The 19572-nt window shown below is 36.7% G+C and overlaps 1 protein-coding gene across 4 annotated transcripts in view; it reads right to left on the bottom strand.

Annotated features, from left to right (window-relative positions):
* Positions 1–19572, bottom strand: part of CIITA (class II major histocompatibility complex transactivator) — a 97543-nt gene that overhangs the window by 38766 nt on the left and 39205 nt on the right. For all 4 annotated transcript variants that reach the window (XM_074196395.1, XM_074196396.1, XM_074196398.1 and 1 more), the window contains exons 2-3: positions 5468–5614; positions 2792–2884 (exon numbers count right to left, since the gene is read on the bottom strand). In XM_074196395.1, coding sequence (XP_074052496.1) covers positions 2792–2884; positions 5468–5614 — 240 coding nt within the window. The remainder of the gene's footprint in view (positions 1–2791; positions 2885–5467; positions 5615–19572) is intronic.

The following is a 19572-nucleotide window of genomic DNA, read 5'->3' as shown; positions in this document are numbered from 1 at the left end:
GTTCATTTTATATTATGCAACTTCAATAAAGCTGTTAATTGCTTCAACTAGTTTTTCAGTTAGAGTCTCTAAGATACTATAAGTATACCATCGTATCAGCTACAAAAATGTTTGGTTTCTTCATTGCCTATGTTTATTTCTTCAATTTTTTCTTTTCTTACTACTATAGTTAACATTTCTGATACAATATTGAATAATAATGACTATAATGAATCTTGTTTTTCTTTTGTTCTTATTGGACAGGTTCCAATTTATCCTTATTACAAATAATATATACTCTTAATTTTGGATAGATACTACTAATTTTAATAAAAACTCCATTATACATAAGCTTTCTAGATTTTTTTAAAAATTGGAATGGGTGTAGTATTTTGTCAAAAGTTTTTAATGGGATAGATTATAAATTGGTATAATCAGAAGAGAAAGTCAATTTAGGATGTATGGCAGGAAGTTGGGAGCCTTGGGGCTTTGTGAGTAAGAATAGAATTGGGGAAGTACTGTGTGTGTGTGTGTGTGTGTGTGTGTGTGTGTAAGAGAGAGACAGAGAGACAGAGATAGAGACACAGAGAGAGAAACAGAGAGAGACACAGAGACACAGAGACACAGAGATAGAGACAGCCAGAGACAAGGAGGGAGGGAGGTGGGGGGAGAGAGAGAGAGAGAGAGAGAGAGAGAGAGAGAGAGAGAGAGAGAGAGAGAGAGAGAGAGAAACAGAGAGACAGAGAGGAAAGGAAGGAGGGAGTTTGAGGTACATAGAAGCATGATTCAGTAGAAAGAACATTGGCTCTGGAGTCAGAAAACCTGAGATCAATTCCTCCTCCTTCATATATTCCCTGTGCTGTCTCGGGCAAAGATTTCTCTTAGCCTCAGTTTACTAATCAAATATGAAGGGTCACAGTTGACTTAGAGGGTCTCTTTCAACTCTAGAGCTATATATAATATATAATCTGAAGGGGAATAGAGGAAAGAATTTTACCACAATAGCAGAAGCTGGTATGTTTGGCTTTTTTATTGAATGCTGAGAGACTACATGTGAGATTTTGAGACCTGGTGTCCTCCAATCAATGATATCAGTTTTTGGAGTATCGACACATGACCACTAGTTAAATGTAGTTCAGTAACATTTATCACTTAATCAATGAACATTCATCAATGTGCCAGATCTAGAAACATATGAAAGATTGTAGATAAAAATAAAAACAATGCTGGTGAAATCACAATTATGTTTCCTTTCCCTAAGTAGTTAAATACACATAGGTAAAGGGGGTAAAACACCAGCACAGAAAGATTTCATGAAGCAAGAGAGGAATTCTGTGAAATAAAAGTGAAAAGGACATACATCCCAGACATTGAGGAATGACTAGTACAAAGGCATGAAGATTGGAGATAGAGGATCATGTATGAGGAATAAAAAGAAAGCAAATTTTAATGAATAGTAAAATACTGCAAATAATATAATATATAATGAAGCTGGAAAGGTAAATTGGGGCCAAGTTGTGAAGGAATTTAAAAGTTAAACAGAAGAGTTTATATTTTATCTCAGAGGGAATAGGGAGTCATTAAAATAACATGATCAGATACGTTCACATTTATTTCAATTTTCTGAATTTATACTGGGAAAGAGAGCATTCAGGCATAAAGAGGGGAAAAAAAACAAATAGACCTGGGAAGTAAGGGCATGAGTAAATATAAATGGATCCATGACAGATACAGACAGAAAGTGCTATCCTAAATAAGTCTGGAAAGACCACTGTGTGAAAAACCTTTAATGCCAAAGGACATGGGGTTAGAATCCTGATTTGGTTACTGAATTTTGAGTCCGGAGGCAAGTGGCCACCCCTTTACTGTGGTGTTTGGACTAGTTGATCTCTCTAAGGTCTCTCCCAGCTCTAAATTCAATGATTTTAATGATAACTATCAGATCATGGGATAGGCATTCCATAATAATACAAGAGGGAGAGATTTTCCTGGGAAGGCATATCCTCATAACACCTTATGTAGTAGCTTGGATCTGAATCTGGTTCAAACTTTTTTAGATTGTAGCCTAAAGAAAAGGGCACACTTTTCATATAGGTAGTATAAACAGGATTGTGTGACTTCCTCTCCCATTGAGCTAATTAATGCTTAAAATATTGACTTCCCTTAACTTGGAGTACTGATTTCGCTGGTGTAGGGAGCTCCAAGAGGAGGAAGCCTGACTGACCAAGGTAGTTTATCACCTTTCAACTTAATTATTAGAGTTACCCAAAGTGTTGAAAGGCTAAACAACTTGCCCAGAGTCACATAGCCAGAATATGTCAGATAGGTCTGTAAAATGCTGTAGTTTCCAATAGAATGCAGATGACTTGGAGGGAATATGAATGAATAGCTTAATGTGATGCCTATTTTAGCAAATCTCTTTCTGATAGCAGTTTTGGGTATGGTGTTTGAGGGTAAAAAGACAATATGGCACTGTGACCCTTGGGTGATAGACGAAGCCAAGAGGAAAAAGTAGAGAAACAAAGGTCAGAAATGCATGGAGGAGAGCAAATCTTTCTTATAGCCCTTACCATCAGCTCCCTTCAAACTTCTTCCTTATATTATTTGTCCTTCCCCTCCAACCTTTCTGTCATATTTCTGAACTTGGGTTCACAATAAATAGGTAAATAAGATAGTACAAAGATAAGAAAATTTAAAAAGAGTATGAAGATATCTCTAGTGTTTAGGATCTTATCATTGTTGTTTTAAATTAAAACCCAAAATGAAAAAACCACCACCATCAGCACCCTAACATCCACCCCTGCCCCCTTACCTATCCTGTCATAGGCTTCTCCTGTCCCCTCATCTTCTATGGCATTCCATAGCCTGTTGACCTGATCACAGTTGATTGTATCAGTATCAGGATCTGGAAGGAAAAAAAAATGATTGGATGAAAGAAAAACAACATAGTTCTCTGTCAAAAAAAAAGTCCTGAATCAAGTCAAAAGACTTGAATTTGAATTCCTACTCTTCTACTATCTGTGTGATTTGGGACAAGTCACTTAATCTCTCTAAACCTCCATTTATGTCTCTATAAAATGAAGCTATAGTACCAGGCCTGAGTTCAAATGCAACCTCAGGCATTTACTAGTTATGTGACCCTGGGAACATAACTCTTTACCTCAATTTCCTCAGTTGTAAAATGAGCTAGAGAAGGAATCGACAAACCATTTCAGTGTCTTTGCCAAGAAAACCCTGGATAGAATCACAGAGTTGGATAAGACTGAAAAAGATTGAACAACAACAAAATGAAACTATTGAACTAAATAGTTTTTAACATCAGATTAACATTCTATGAACCTCTGAGCAGCAAAAATCTCTGTAATAGCCAAGTGAAAAGAGGACCAGAGTGAGGTTGAAGTAGAAGCCAATTCCCAGTCAATGGGTGCTGTCCATGGTACAGTCTTGTTTACTGGAATACAAATAGCCCAGCCTCTGAGAAGTATTTTGCTCTTAAAGGCTGAAACATTTTTCTACGCCCTTATGTACCCAAAGTGAGCCCCACTTGGATATGATCTCTAAGGTCATACCAATCAGCAAGTGTTTGGAATAATCGTTTGGAGTCACTCTGCTTAGTGGTGGTTTAGATTGATTGTAAAGTGAGTAGAGTGCTGGACCAAGAATTAGGAAGACCTATTCAAATCTAGCCTCAAATACTTCTTAGCTGTATGACCTCCTCTGTCTACCTCAGTTTCCTTAGTTCAAATGAAGATCATAATAGCACCCATCCTTCAAGCTTGTAAGGATCAAATGAAATCATATCTGTCATAATGTAAAGTTCATAATGCAATGTTTGATGCAAAATAGATACTTATTAAGTACTTATTCTGCTTTCTCTTGCAACAAGAAAGTGAATAATATAAAAAAAATTAAAAAGGAGGGTAATAACATGGTACAGAGAACATAATCAGAAGCTCTCTGGTTCTATTCAAGACCTATCACTTACTAGCTATATGACATTGAGCAAAAAAATTGACACATTTGAGACTTAGCTTCCTTATAAAAATTATTATATGAATTAAATGATTAGGGATTTCTAAGATCCTTGTGGCTCTATCATTCTTGATTCTAAGAAGCAAGGAAGAACTTGTTTCCTAGATACTCCAGAATCTTTAGCAGTTTTATGGATAAAATAGTTTGGAGGTTAAGTTTTTTCAATACAACAGGTACTTTTCAAGTGTATTTCTTATTAATTTCCTTCTCACATCCTTTGTTCCAATCAAATTGACTTACTTGCTTATCCTCTCCCTGCTTTTTGCAGTTTTCCCCCATGGCTCCTGTATAATACTTCCTCTCATCCAATGAAGAACTCAGAATACTTAGTTCTCTTCAAAACTCAAGTACCACCTACTAAGGGAAGTCGATTGTCCTAGTTTTTTAGGGTTCCCTCCTTCCTTAAATTATTATGTATTTACTTACCTTTTTATTCCCTTGGTTGAATGTAAACTACTGGAGAGTATAGACTATTTTTTTCATTTTATTTTTGTATTTCCAGCACCCAGTTAAGTGCCTTGCTTTGCACAAAATAGATATTTAGTAAAGCTTCAATGAACTGAATGAAACTAGTGTGATTTTCTTCTGATTGTAAGAGAACTCATGGAGGATCATATAATCTGGAGATTGTATGACAGAGATCATTATGTTCACCTTATACAACCTCCTCATTTGACAGGTCAGGAAGTGAAAGCACAGATAAGTTGATTGACAGGAACAAAGGTAGTTAGTAGGAAATCTGAAGTTCTTATTTTTTTAGCCAGTTATTTTTTAATTTTATTTTTTGTATATGTGTATATGATTTTATATTCATTTTAAACTTAAATACAAAATAAGAAAAAAAGAATATTTCCATGTACACAGCAAAACATAATAGAGGATTCAATATAAAACAATACAGTTCAAGAAAACCTCTATAATAAATAATACACATTGATTTTCAAAGCTACTTTACTTTTCTTTACTTCCTAAGTTTTCTTTTGTTCTTTGCTGTGCACTTTTAACTTTATTTTTTCCTTCCCTCCTCCCCCACATTAAAGAAGGGTACAACTAAATGTATATATATACATACACACACATATGTAAGATGGCACTATGCATATCTATATGCATATCTATATATGTCAGTTCTTTCTTTAGAGATGGATAGCATTTTCCTTCATAGAGCCAATAATCTTTCCACATTTTTTAAAATCAATTAGCTCTTCATTTCTTATACCACATCAGCATTCCAACACAATTATATACTATCTGTGAAGGTTTCCTCCCATGCTCAATTTTTGCTTTCCTTCTAGTTTTGGCTACACTGGCCACATTATACAAGGGGAAATTGATATTCCAACCAATATCCTCTGATTTCAAAATCAGCGCCTTTCACACTAAACCATTTGAAGACTGAGGGTATAAGGAGGCTATAGGGTGGAATGTGCTTGTGTCCTTTGGAAGCATCACTCACCTGAAGAGAACTCAATCTCTTCTTCTGTAGCCAGGGGCTGGTCATAAAAATGGAAAAGTTGTATTGGGTCAACATCACTTTGCAGTAGTCCCAGGTAGCTTCCTTCTGCCAAAGACCGAGATTCCATGGCTGCACACTGATCAGTAGCTGAAACAAATACATTCTCTTAGAAATATGGCATTGAGTTATCCTGTTTCTCAACAAAATGTTAATAAATTGTTAAATGTTAATAAAAATTACTATGTGAATGTCTGTCACTGTATTAATCACTGGAGATAAAAATAAATAGCAAAAAGCAGGCCCTGATCTTGAGGCATTTCAATTCTAAAGAGGGAGACAACCTGTACATTAATATGAATATATAGTAAAATTGGGTATCCAGATGTGAAGTGCTATAGAAATGTGGTAAAGAAATCAACGGAGGCTGGAGGGAAGGTTTTATGAAGGAGGCAGAAAGTCGTGATCTGTTCCGAAGGATCTCTAGGGTTCCCTCTAGTTCTAATATGTTTTTGGAGTCAATGGGGTTAAGTCACCCTTGACTAGGTTAAACAGCTAATAAGTATCTGAAGCAAAATTTGAAATCAGGTCCTCATGATTTCAGAGCTGGTGTTTTATCCTCTGCCTTACTTAGCTACCCCTAATATTCTAAAACATTCTAGTGTATTTGGTGAAAAAAGAGAAGGGAAACTTTGAGATAAGAGAAGAGCATAAAGGAATTATAATGACTAAGAAATAGTCCTATTCAACAAACTCCTGGATCTCCCTTTAAGACCAAATAGGAACTTCTTTAGTTAGCATTTAGTTAGCATTACAAATCTGGATTCTGTACTTCTTTTCAGTCTTCTTACATACTAATCACTTCCATACAATCTACAATCCAGGCCCTCTGGTCTCTTACACAGAAACTAAATGCCCAACTCTATGCCAATAAATCTGATAATCTAAATGAAATGGATGAATATTTACAAAAATATAAGTTGCCCAGGTTAAATGAAGAAGAGATTAAATACCTAAACAACCCTATCTCAGAAAAAGAAATTCAACAAGCCATCATTGAACTCCCTAAGAAAAAAATCTCCAGGGCCTGATAGATTCACAAGTGAATTCTACCAAACATTTAAGGAACAATTGGTTCCAATTCTATATGAACTTTTTGGAAAAATAGGGAAAGATGGAACTCTGCCTAACTCTTTCTATCAAACCAATATGGTGCCGTTACCTAAACCAGGAAGAGTTAAAACAGAGAAAGAAAATTATAGACCTATTTCCCTGATGAATATAGATGCAAAAATCTTAAATAAAATCTTAGCAAAATGATTACAAGTTATCACTAGGATAATACATTATGATCAAGTAGGATTTATTCCAGGAATGCAGGGTTGGTTCAATATTAGGAAACTGCTAGTATACTCAATTATATCAACAACAAACCTTTCAGAAATCATATGATCATATCAATAGATGCTAAAAAAAGCTTTTGACAAAATACAGCTTTCATTCCTATTAAAACACTAGAGAGTGTAGGAATAAATGGACTGTTCCTTAAAATAATTAGCAGTATCTATCTGAAACCATCAATAAGCATTATTTTCAATGGGGAGAGGCTAGAGGCATACCCAGTAAGATCAAGGGTGAAACAAGGGTACCCATTATCACCACTATTATTCATATTGTATTAGAAATGTTAGCATCAGCAATTAGAGAAGAAAAAAGAAATTGAAGGAATTAGAATTGGGAAGGAAGAGACAAAACTCTCACTCTTGGCAGATGACATGATGGTCTACCTAGAGAATCCCAAGAAATCATCCAAAAAACTACTTGAAACAATTAGCAATTTTAGCAAAGTTGCAAGTTATAAAATAAACCCTCATAAATCCTCAGCTTTTCTATATATGTCTAGCAAGATACAGCAGGAAGAGCTAGAAAGAGAAATCCTATTCAAAGTAACCTCAGACAATATAAAATACTTGGGAGTCTATTTGCCAAGACAGACTCAGAATTTTTTTGAAAACAATTATAAAACACTTCTCACACAAATTAAATCAGATTTAAATAACTGGGCAAATATCAACTGCTCATGGGTAGGGAGAGCTAATATAATAAAAATGACAATTCTACCCAAACTAAACTATCTGTTTAGTGCCCTACCAATCAAAATTCCAAAAAATCACTTTAATGAGTTAGAAAAAAATTGTAAGTAAATTCATATGGAGAAATAAAAAGTCAAGAATTGCCAGGAGCTTAATGAAAAAAAGTTCAAAAGAAGGTGGCTTAGCCCTACCTGATCTAAAATTATATTATAAAGCATCAGTCATCAAAGTGTTTGGTATTGGCTAAGAAATAGAGTGGTGGAACAGTGGAATAGACTAGGTGTAAAAGCCAGAAATGATTATAGTAATCTGCTGTTTGATAAACCCAAAGAGTCTAGCCATTGGGATAAAAACTCCCTCTTTGAAAAAAACTGCTGGTATAATTGGAAGTTAGTATGGAAGAAACTTAGATTAGACCAACACCTCACACCCTTTACCAAGATAAGATCCAAATGGTTACATGGTTTTATGTCTAAGTACATAAAAAACAATACTATAAGCAAATTAGAAGATCAAGGACTACTTTACCTGTCAGATCTATGGAAAGGGGAGCAGTTTATGACTAAGGAAGAGTTGGAGAACATCACTAAAAACCAATTAGATGATTTCAATTACATTAAATTAAAAAGCTTTTGCACAGATAAAACCAATATAACCAAGATCAAAAGAAATGTAGTAAATTGGGAAACAATCTTTACAACTAATGATTCTGACAAAGGGCTCATTTCTAAAATTCACAGAGAAGTGAGTCATTTTTTTAGTTTTTTTTTTATTGTTTTGCAAGGCAATGGAATTAAGTGGCTTGCCCAAGGCCACACAGCTAGGTAATTATTAAGTGTCTGAGACCAGATTTGAACCCAGGTACTCCTGACTCCAGGGCCAGTGCTTTATCCACCTAGCCACCCCTAACTGAGTCGTTTTTAAAACAAAAAGCCATTTCCCCAATTGACAAATGGTCAATGGATATGCAAAGGCAATTTACAGATGAGGAGATCAAAGTAATCCATAGCCATATGAAAAAATGCTCTAAATCATTAATTATTAGAGAAATGCAAATTAAAGCTTCTCTGAGGCACCACCTCACAGCTCTAATTGGCCAATATGACCAGAAAGGATAGTGATCATTGTTGGAAGGGTTGTGGGAAATCTGGGACACTATTACACTGTTGGTGGAGCCGTGAACTCATCCAACTCTTCTGGAGAGCAATTTGGAACTATGCCGAAAGGGCAACAAAAATGTGCATACCCTTTGGCCCAGCAATACCACTACTGGGTCTATATCCTGAAGAAATGATGAAAAAGGGTAAAAACATTACTTGTACAAAAATATTTATAGCAGACCTGTTTGTGGTGGCAAAGAATTGGAAATCAAGTAAATGCCCTTCAATTGGGGAATGGCTTAGCAAACTGTGGTATATGTATGTCATGGAACACTATTGTTCTATTAGAAACCAGGAGGGATGGGAGTTCAGGGAAGCCTGGAGGGATTTGCATGAACTGATGCTGAGTGAGATGAGCAGAACCAGAAAAACACTATATACCCTAACAGCAACATGGGGGTGATGATCAACCTTGAAGGACTCGCTCATTCCATCAATGCAACAATTGGGAACAATTTTGGGCTGTCTGCAAAGGAGAGTGCCATCTGTATCCAGATAAGGATCTGTGGAGTTTGAACAAAGTTCAAGGACTATTCCCTTTAATTTAGAAAGATATCATATTACCTCTTAGACTTCTTGTCTCTTCTTTAAGGATATGATTACTCTCTCATCACACCCAATTTGGATCAAGGTACAGCATGGAAACAAAGTAAAGACTGACAGATTGCTTTCGGTGGGGGGGGAGTAAGATTGGGGGGAAAATTGTAAAACCCAAATAATATCTTTAATAAAAATAAATTTGAAAAAGTGGCCTCGGGTAGTTTTGTTTACTGAGGCATTCAGTCTGTCTCAGCTCCAGTTCCTGTTTCTGTTTCCATCCTCCCCCCACCCCCCAAAAAGGGGAGAGACCAAATAACAAACCAATATATTTTGAAGAGTCAGGTCTACTACTTTCCATACTGAGCTATTTCTCTTCTGAAGGTATCTGCTGATCTCCAAGGTACACACCTGTTTTACCCAAACAAACCCTACCACCAACCTCAACTTTATCTTTCATTTGCAGGAAATACTAGCAGAGTTAATAGAGTACTTACTCCTGTCTCTCCCCGCCCCCATTTCTCCTTTTGAAATGCTTTACAGAAAGTAATGTTGATAGTATTTTTAGAATGTCCTCTTCTAAAAACTCTTTTGCTCTCATCCCCATCTCATCCCCTACCAAATCTAAAGCATTGGTTTAGATTCTTCATTCTTCAGAATCATTTCATTCAGCATATCTAATATCTGAGTAGCTCTACCCCAATCTATGAATGTCTGCTTCACTCTAATCTCCATTCTCCAGCCTACTTCCTGGGCAGGAGTCTTTTTCTAAATAATAAGATTTAAAACTATAAAGGACCATTTAGTACATCTCCTACATTCTGCAGAAGAGAAAACTACAAGATAATAATAATAATAATAATAATAATAATAATAATAATAATAATACTTACCATTGAAATACCTAACTTAAAGCCAGGCACTGTGCTAAGAGATTTTCAATTACTATCTCACTTGATCCTCTGATCAACTGTAGGAGGTATATGCTATTAAAATCCTCATTTAACAGATGAGGAAACTGAGGCAGACAGGGGTTAGGTGACTTGCCCAGCTTCATCTAGTTAGTAAGTGTCTGATGCTGGATTTGAACTCTACTTTTCCAGACTCCAGAATCAGCACTCTGTCCATGTGTCACCTAGCTGCTCACTCCCAAGGTTCTGTCATAAACCCTCTTTTTATTTTTCACTCTGCACTCTTTCTTGATAATCTCACTAGCTCTAATGGATTTGATTATCTCTGTGCAGACCTCATATCTGAAGATCTCTGTATATTCAGCTTTCATCTCTCTTCTAAGCTCCTATCCTGTATCTTTAAACATTTTTTGACATCCCCTCCCAAATATCCTTGAAACTTCTCAAACTCAACATGTCCAAAATGAAATTTATTACTTTTTTCCCCCAAAACCTACAAGAGTATCCATTCCTCTGGCCTTTCAGTTTTGTTATATAGTAATCATTTTTATTCTCTCATTCTCATTTACTCCTCATATTCAATCCTTTGCTGTCTTGATCATCCTACCTCCAAAACATCACCTGAATACATCTCATTTGTATCACTCACATGACTACCAACCCTTCTCTCCACTTTTGTCACAGCCACCCTCATCACTCCTAATTGATTTTCCAATATCTGACCCCTCTGTTCTCCAATCCATTCTCCACCCAGCTGCCAAAATGATATTCCTAAAACACAAATCCAATTGTGTTGTTCCCATGCTTAAGGTGTTTTGGGGGTTCCCCGTTGCTTCCAGAATAAACTAGAACCCCCCCCATTTGTAACAAATAAGATAAAAAGAGCTTTCTAAAACTTAAGGCACCATAGAAAGGTTATCTATTAGTAACCATTTGTTCTATTTTGCATTTATAGCCCTGTACAATTTGGGTAACCTTTCTTTCTAGGTTGACCACACATTACTTTCTTTGACCTTACCTCCTTTACTTCCCAGACAATTTGATAGATTTCCTAGTTTACATTTACAAACATTCCATGTCCTATCTACATCACTATGTAGTTTTTCTTGAGTGCCATCCATCTCCATATAGACTGTTAAAAGTCCTAAGTCCTTTCAAATCTCAGTTCAAATATTACTCTCTTGCAAGACACTTAAACTGATTGAATACTCCAATTGTCTTTGTGTGATGATGATTCCCTTTCCCTCCCCCTCCCATAATAATCTACTCTTTTTTTGTTCCATTGTTTTAAGTCATGTTCAACTCTTCATGACCCCATTTGGGGTTTTCTTGGCAAAGAAACTAGAGTGGTTTGCCATTTCTTTCTCCAGCTCATTTTACATATGAGGAAAATGAGGCAAACATGGGTCAAATGGGAAATATCCGAAGCCAGATTTGAAATACTGAGTTCAAGCTGCACTACACTACGCTGCCTACAAAGTTAATACTTTGCATTTATTTTGTTTTTACTCATTATATTCAACTAATAGCATATAAACACCCTTAAAGACTTTTGTCTTTAACCCTTTTTATCTAGCATAGTGTCTAGCCTTAGAAGATGTTTATTAAATGCTTGTTGAATTGGATCTGACTCATTGTCTTGTATCCTGAATTTGTGTGTTTCCGTGTGTGTTTGTGTGTGTGTGTGTGTGTGTGTGTGTGTGTGTGTGTGTGTGTATTTCCTGGAAGAAGGAAATAGCAATCCTTTGACTAGCTTCTCAACCCTACTTAGAACCTTAATTTAGGCAGCATGGGACATTGGCAAGAATGTTCAATTTAGAGTCAGAGAACTTAAGTTCGAATCCAAACTTTGGCCCTCAGTTTGCTCATCTGCAAAAAAGAGGTAAAATACTTGTTCTAATTTTACAGAGTTTGTGAGGAAAGTGCTTTGTACTATATAAATGTGAATTATTATCTATGATTAAAATGAGTGGGTTGAAGTAAATGTTTTCTGAGATTCTTCCTATATCTAAATCCTATAATCCTAATGTTTCTCAAAATTTCTCCAGTCCTCACACAAAGATCTTCTTCCTTTAATCCAGTGAGTTTACTCAACTATTCCCAGATGGCTTAGCTTAAACCAATCCCCTCTGCCAACCCCTACCCTCAATCCTATAGCCTGATTCTGGAAAGGATTGCTTTCCCTTATGAAGGGACAGTTGCTTTTTCTTTCTCCCTCCATTTAATGATTTAGGGATGTGTCACATTTGAAATTGCACCTGTTTCCTGGGCCCCTAGGCAAGGACAGTTCTGGAGAAGGCTACTAGCTGTTATCTGAGACTGCTAGTTCATTTTAAGAGGAAGGAAGTGTGAGTAAATTAATCAAGTTCCTCTTTTTCCCTTATATTTTTGCCATATATTTGATTAATGATCAAAATTACAGAGTTGGGGATGGAGAAGTATGGGGGTAGGGAACAATGTTAGCTGAATTATCAATCACAGTCTGTGCTTTTTCTTCCTCTCTCTCTCTTTTTTTGGACTATCCACTTTCAGAAAACCAGAAAGATTCAGGAAAATTCATAGACCTGGGAATCTGGTATTAGGTTAATGGAATCTGTCTCATGCTTTATGAAGAGGTGAAAACACATATCTTATGGTTTGAATGAAGATGGGAAAGGCCATGTCACACTGGACTGTTCTTGTGACCAATTCCAATTCCAATTCCACCTTTCCATTCACTCCCTTGAGGCTTAAAGACTTTTCTTTCTTTCTGAGTCTCTTGTATAGAAGCAAATATCTCTGGGAAGGATGTCACCTTAATCTTTAGTTAGCTAATGCCTTTGCCCAAATGAACCAGCTAAGAAAACAACCCAGCAAGAATGGGATAGAGTAGAGAGATCAGGAAGGTGGCAGGAGTCCAGGATTTGAGAAAGGAGGTTACCTTCCACTATTTTCATTCCTTTGAACCCTCCAGTTACCATTATGCTCTCCTGTCTCAAAAATTCCTAGAAAACTTTGAGCTCTCTTTTGCCTTACTTTATTTCATTTATACATATTATATCATATTCCTTCTTCCAAGTAAGTCTCCTGCGGGCAGAGTTGTTTTTTTTTTTTAACTTTGTATCCTAAGCTCTTGGCATAATATCTTGAACAGTTGCTCTTGAAGGGGTGATGTGAGGGTTGCCAAAGAAAGATTTCTCAGTTAATTATTTTTCTTTGAGGTCCTAAGGACCACAAGGCATAATAAATTGAATTGGGAGGAGATAAAGAGGAAGATGATGAGAGAATAGGTTGGGTACCTGGGATTAAAACACAAAATGAATAAACATTTTTTCTTCACCTGAAATGCCCAGGCAATTCCCAGATCATTTATTTTTCCTTCCTTCCCCTTCTACTTCATCCCAGCTCTCCTGACACACTTCAAAAAAATCAGCCTGATCTGCGTCTCATTTTTTTTATGATGTCTTTCTGTCTGTTTGACTTTTCCTATAAGATAGTAATCTCTGCTCTCAGAGCAAACACAGGTATAATGAGGGAAGGAATCTTGTAGACCATGCAATCTACCCTGTCATCATACAGATAAGGAACTGAGTCTAGAGAGTTCAAGTGATTTTCCCAAAGTCACACAGGATTCAAACCCTGATATTCTGTCCAAACAATCAATATCATGTTTCTTATATTTTACAAATAATTAAATGGGGTTAGGTGCTTTCTGGATCCCCTCTGGTTTTAATATCAACAGGGAAAGATGGTATCTGAGAGGTAAAGAGGGTCAAGGTACAATTCACCCTAATATCAAAAGATAAGAACCAGCAAGAATGGGTATCAAGCGTGGAAAGAATGAACCAGACCAGTACCCAATTTTTCCCAAGCTGAGGCAGAAGAAAACTGAGTTACTGACCTTCCTGGAAAAACTGTGTGTCTTTCTTCTGAGAGGGTCTCTAGGGAGGGGGTGGGGAAGCTACACAAACTGAGGTAAATAACTGTGGTTTCTTAAGCAGTGAAGTGAGACCACACCATCTGTAGAAGCAGCACACTGAAAAAAAAAATACCTGTTTCCCTAACTTTTTTTTTTTGCCATGGAAGGTTCTGAGTTTTTTTTTTAAACAGCAGGTTAATACTTTCAAATCCTAGTAAGATAGGAAAATATTAATGACACACCCACACACACACATATCCAGACACACACACACACAGACAGAGAGACAGACAGACACACACACACACACAGAGAGAGAGAGAGAGAGAGAGAGAGAGAGAGAGAGAGAGAGAGAGAGAGAGAGAGAGGAGAGTTGTCTGAAATTGTGGTTTGAGAAGATCTGAGCTCCATGGTTATGATGTACCATTTGCTGGTAAAAATGGAATGTTTCAATTTCCTCTACTTCTTATCCCTTCCTTTTGTTTTTAAACAATGAATCAGGCACTTTTAGGTACTCATTATACCATTGGGATAGTTCCTGCATTCAAGAACTTTATGCTCTATCAAGGAAGGTAACTTGAATTCATTAGAAATAATAAAAAATAAATACAAGGCCTTTTCTGGTGATTATGGGTGTAGGCATTAGCAGCTGAGAGGATCAAGAAAAGCTTACTATAGGTAGCACTTAAAATGAGTTTTAAAGGAAATTAGGGATTCTGTGAGATGGAGATGGGGGCCAGTTTCTGCAAAGGCCAAGAGATGGAATGTTGTTGTTAAAGAATAGCAAGATAAACTTGACTTTACCATATGGTTTTTGAAGATGCACAATACACCTTAAGGTTGAAATAAAGGCAGGGTTTGAAGAGTTTTAAATGTCCCATGAAGGAATCTGCATTGATCTTATTAAGTGATATAGCTAGACTTGTGCTTTAAGAATATTAGTGTCTGAGACTGGATTTGAACCCAGGTACTCCTGACTCCAAGGCCGGTGCTTTATCCACTGTGCCACCTAGCCGCCCGCATGCTTAAGACTCTTGGTGACACTAGGGTGAACCATATACAATCAAGAGGAAAAGAAACAGAACAAACCTATAACTCCAAAGATGCCAGGCAAGAGGTACAATAAAAAGATGAGAGTTAAAGATAAAGACAAGAAGGCTGAAGAAGCTGGTGATGAATGATAAGACCCAGATAGTGGTAGAGACCCTAGATGTGAGGAAGAACAATGAAGTGGAGAACAGATAAAGATTTCCATATCACTGTAAACAAGAATAAAGACAAAGAATCAAAGAAGGATGCAGTGGAAGGCAAAAAGACTTTGAAATCAGAGCCTGAGAAACCAGAGACTGATCCTGATGACAAAGCAATAGAAAGATATGGAGTGTGTGTGTGTGTGTGTGGGGGGTGCGGCTAGGTGTTGCAGTGGATAGAGCACCGGCCCTGGAGTCAGGAGTACCTAGGTTCAAATCTGGCCTCAGACACTTAACAATTACCTAGCTGTGTGGCCTTGGGCAAGCCACTTAACCCCAGTGCCTTGCAAAAAACCTAAAAAAAGAAAAGATATGGAATAGGAAGAGGCTCTTGCCTCTGCTACATCAACTAGGATGCTTCTAAAACTTCAGTCTAGCACTGAGGCAAATGTCTCCTGGTCTTCAGAAACCACCACAACTTTACTGCAACTAGTAAAGTAATTGGCAAGAGCAAAAAAGGAAGGGAAATGAAAAGACATAGGCTTACCCATGCAACTAAAGGGAAGTGGTTCCCATTCAGACTAAAGAGATGAAGAAAGAATAAATGGCATAAATGTTAGACCCCTTCCACACAAAGGCATATAAGCAAAAAATGGTCTTTCATATAAGGAGCAAGTTGCAGGCCAGTTTGAGTAGAACTAAGAATATTTGAAAAGGAGTAATAGAAAATAAGACTAGAAAGATAGATGGAAGCTGGTGTGTTGAGAACCTCTAATATTATATTAAGTATTCTATATTTTATGCTAGAAGCAATAGGTAGCCATTGAAAATTTTTGAGTAGGGTTTAAGGGTGACATAGAGCAAGATTTTAGAAATACCCATTTGACAATTGTGAGGAGGATGCTGGAAGCAAGGGAGGCTAACCAGGAAATTATGATAATAGTTTAAATGAGAGGTGAGATCATCTGAATTAGATTGTATAAGTGGTTGGAAGGAGATTGATGGGAGAGATGTTTTGGAAGTTAAGACCAAAAATGATTAGACATGCTCCCATAGAGCATTGCCCCTCTTGATTCCACATGAAAGCTTTGAGTCCTATTTCCAGTCATGTTTTCTTAAAGGTGAGTTCCTCCTAGGACCTCCATTTTTGGAAGGGGTCCAGGCTGACCAGCTTAAGTTTTCCCTACAAGCTATCCTTCTGACTTCAATACCATTCATCTCATCTTCCCCAACTTTTCAAGTCTTTCCTCATTTTTTTTGTACTGTCTTCCTCTGAACCCCTTCAATACAGAGACTATCTTTCTCTTTTATTGTTTTGTATTTGCTGAGCTTAACCTGGCACCATAACTCTTAATAAAATACCTGTTGTTTTGTTGTCAACAAATAAAAGTTTAACAGCAATAAAACTCAAACAGCAATAAAAAGTTTAAAAGTCAAACAGCATTAAAAAAGGGAACCTAACCCTTTTCATTAGAAGCATGTTCCATAGGACTGAACTGTGTCCAAAATACATGTCTAGGTAAAGGACAGAGTGAGTTTAGTATCTGAGCTTCCTAGGTCCAGTCATGGTTTCCTTATGTAAAGAAGAAAGGAAACCAGAATTGGAAATATAAAAGGAAAGTGAAATGTTCTAAATCTGGAATCGCAGAAAATAATTGTCCCAAACTTTGACCTCTCCTTGGGGTCTTGGGCTGACAGTAGTTCCCTACAGGCTTTCAAGGGTTCATCCTTTAAGGCCCAACTCAAATATACCTCTTCTGAAAAGACTTCCTTGATTTATTTAGTTAAAAGTCTCCTTTTGGAGAACTCTCATAACACTTTATGCCTCTGTCTTGTGATCTCACCACACTCTACTTTTGCTTAATCTTTAGTTTCATTCATGAATCATCTCACTTTCTAAACTGAAAGTTTATTAGAGATTTGGTGACATGTTTTATTTATCTTTGAATCTCTTACTACCTCCCTACCCCCTAATAGATTCATCCCATTAGTTTCAGAAGTTTACAGGGAGGAGATGGGATACATTCTGCTGACCATCCTTGACAAGAAGTCAAATACCATGGATTGATATTTCACTCTTTACTGTTCCCGAAATGCCCTAAAAGTTTGCCCAAGTTAATATGGTGGTTCTTTGACCCTTTGTTTCCCAAGGTGTTCCCCCTGTTCCATTCCCAACACATGGCATTCATTAAGGGCAAATACTTGATATAGTCGAAGAGGTCTAAACCAGAATTCAAAATAACTACTTCCTTATCTCTCTTGCCACTAGCTTGCATATATGTCTTTGAGTAAATCACTTATATCTCTGGACCCATTTACACATCTAAAAAATTAGGGGGGTCCACCTACTTTGATCTCTAAGCTGTCTTCAAGGTCTAACATTACGAAACTTTTAGAAGCAGATTTTCCAGCTTCTGGTTTCTGTGGAATGGGAGCTAAGCCTAAAAAGCATAGCCTTGTTTTTCTTTCTAGGAACTATATATAGACCCCTATTGTAAGGGGAAAAAAAACATAACAAGAGGAGAAACATTTTAAAGTCACTTCATTTTTTATGGGTCTCAAGTTTCCATGTCTAAATGAAGGAGTCAAGATAAGTCCTCAGGCCTAGAGCTAGAATAAACTCAGAGACCATCTAGTCCAACCAGTCTGATTTCACAGTTTAGGAAACAGAGTTGAGGAGTGGTTAAATGATTTCTAAAGGGCAAAAAATTTACAAATCACCAACTTCTCTCAACTCCAGAGTTCTCTCATCCAGCTAAATTTAAAAAAACAATAAAAAAAATCAACAAATCTATCACATTCTCACAGTGGAATGAGCAAGGTCTCTGGAGTCAGAGGGCTTTTAGTTTGAATTATGGCTCTGAAACTTACCGTTGTGATCCTGGGACAAGACTTCATCTGATTGTACCTTAGTATCCCTTCCTCCCCACCATCATGAGGAGCCGACCTTTTAGATTCCTTCTAGTTTGAAATCTATAAATCTATGATGCTAACAGTAGATAATCCCAGGAGTGGTGACATAGTGACTACCACAGAAGATACTTAAAGAGGCAACTAAGTGCCACAATGGATAGAAGAGTCAGATTTGACTGAAAAGGCCAAACAACAACAAAGTGCTTAATAAATCCTTGTTGATTAATAGATTATTTTAGTACCTTAGTATGAATGATTTTATTGGATCCTTTCCAATCAGATTGAAATATTAGAATAGTTTCCTTTGGGGAGAAGAGACTAAACCCAACAAATCATTCTACCTTCATAATTGTGTTACAAGTAAGTCCTGGTTAAATTCTCCAAGTCACTTTTGCTGTTTTTATTGCCACTCCTAAAAATAGGCTGAGAAGCACTATACACACACACATATACATATATATATATATATATATATATATATACACACATATATATAAAACACACATGTATATATAATAACATAATACATGTCTATATATCACGCACATACACATATATATAGTTTAGTTGTTTTCAGTCATGTCCAACTCTGTGACCTCTTTTGGAGTTTTTCTGGCACATATACACACATATAGTTGTTTATATGTATATTCACAGCATGTGTTCCTTCTCATTGAATGTAATTTCCAAGAATGTTTACTTCCCTTTTTTCTTTGTTTTCCTGCTTCTTGTGCTTTGCACTTAATAGGTACTTATTTAAATGCTTGGGGGGAGACAGGTGGTACAGTGGATGGAATGCCAGAATGTGACCCTGGGCAAATCACTTACCCTGTTTGCCTCAGTTCCTTATCTATAAAAAACTAAGCTGGAGAAGGAAACAACAATCACTGTAGCATCTTTGCCTAGAAAAAGGATAAATACTTGTTGGATTGGATTAGAATAGATTAGCAAAACTAGGGGAAGGATTTAAGATGCTGCCATTTTGAAAATCAGAGCAAGGAATTTTAATTGATCATCACAAAAAAGTAATGCATTAAGAACTTTAACACTATTTTCAAAACCTTTACATGTGATACTTCACTGAATACTCAAAATCCTATCAGCAGGAGCAATGTCATTTCTAATTTCTGTACTCTTGTACTTTTAAAGATGAGGAAATTTGAGGCCCAGAGAAATAAAATCAATGACTGTTCAGGGTGACACAAGGAGAAGGGAAACTAGAATCATGGTCCAGGGATTTTTTTTTCCATTAGATCCCAGATTCATTGAAATATATTAGGACTTGAGGTAAAACTAGGAATTTCAGAATTTGGGGCAAATTCAGTTGAGGGAACAGGAAAGAAGACAGGAAATAAATATTTATTAATTACCTACCATGGTGCCAGGCATCTGGGCTGAGCATTTTA

Source organism: Macrotis lagotis, chromosome 8 (genome assembly GCF_037893015.1).
Source record: "Macrotis lagotis isolate mMagLag1 chromosome 8, bilby.v1.9.chrom.fasta, whole genome shotgun sequence".
NCBI classification, from domain to species: Eukaryota; Metazoa; Chordata; class Mammalia; order Peramelemorphia; family Peramelidae; genus Macrotis; species Macrotis lagotis.
Note: the sequence above shows the minus strand (reverse complement) of the source record. Positions and strands in the feature narration are given on the sequence as shown.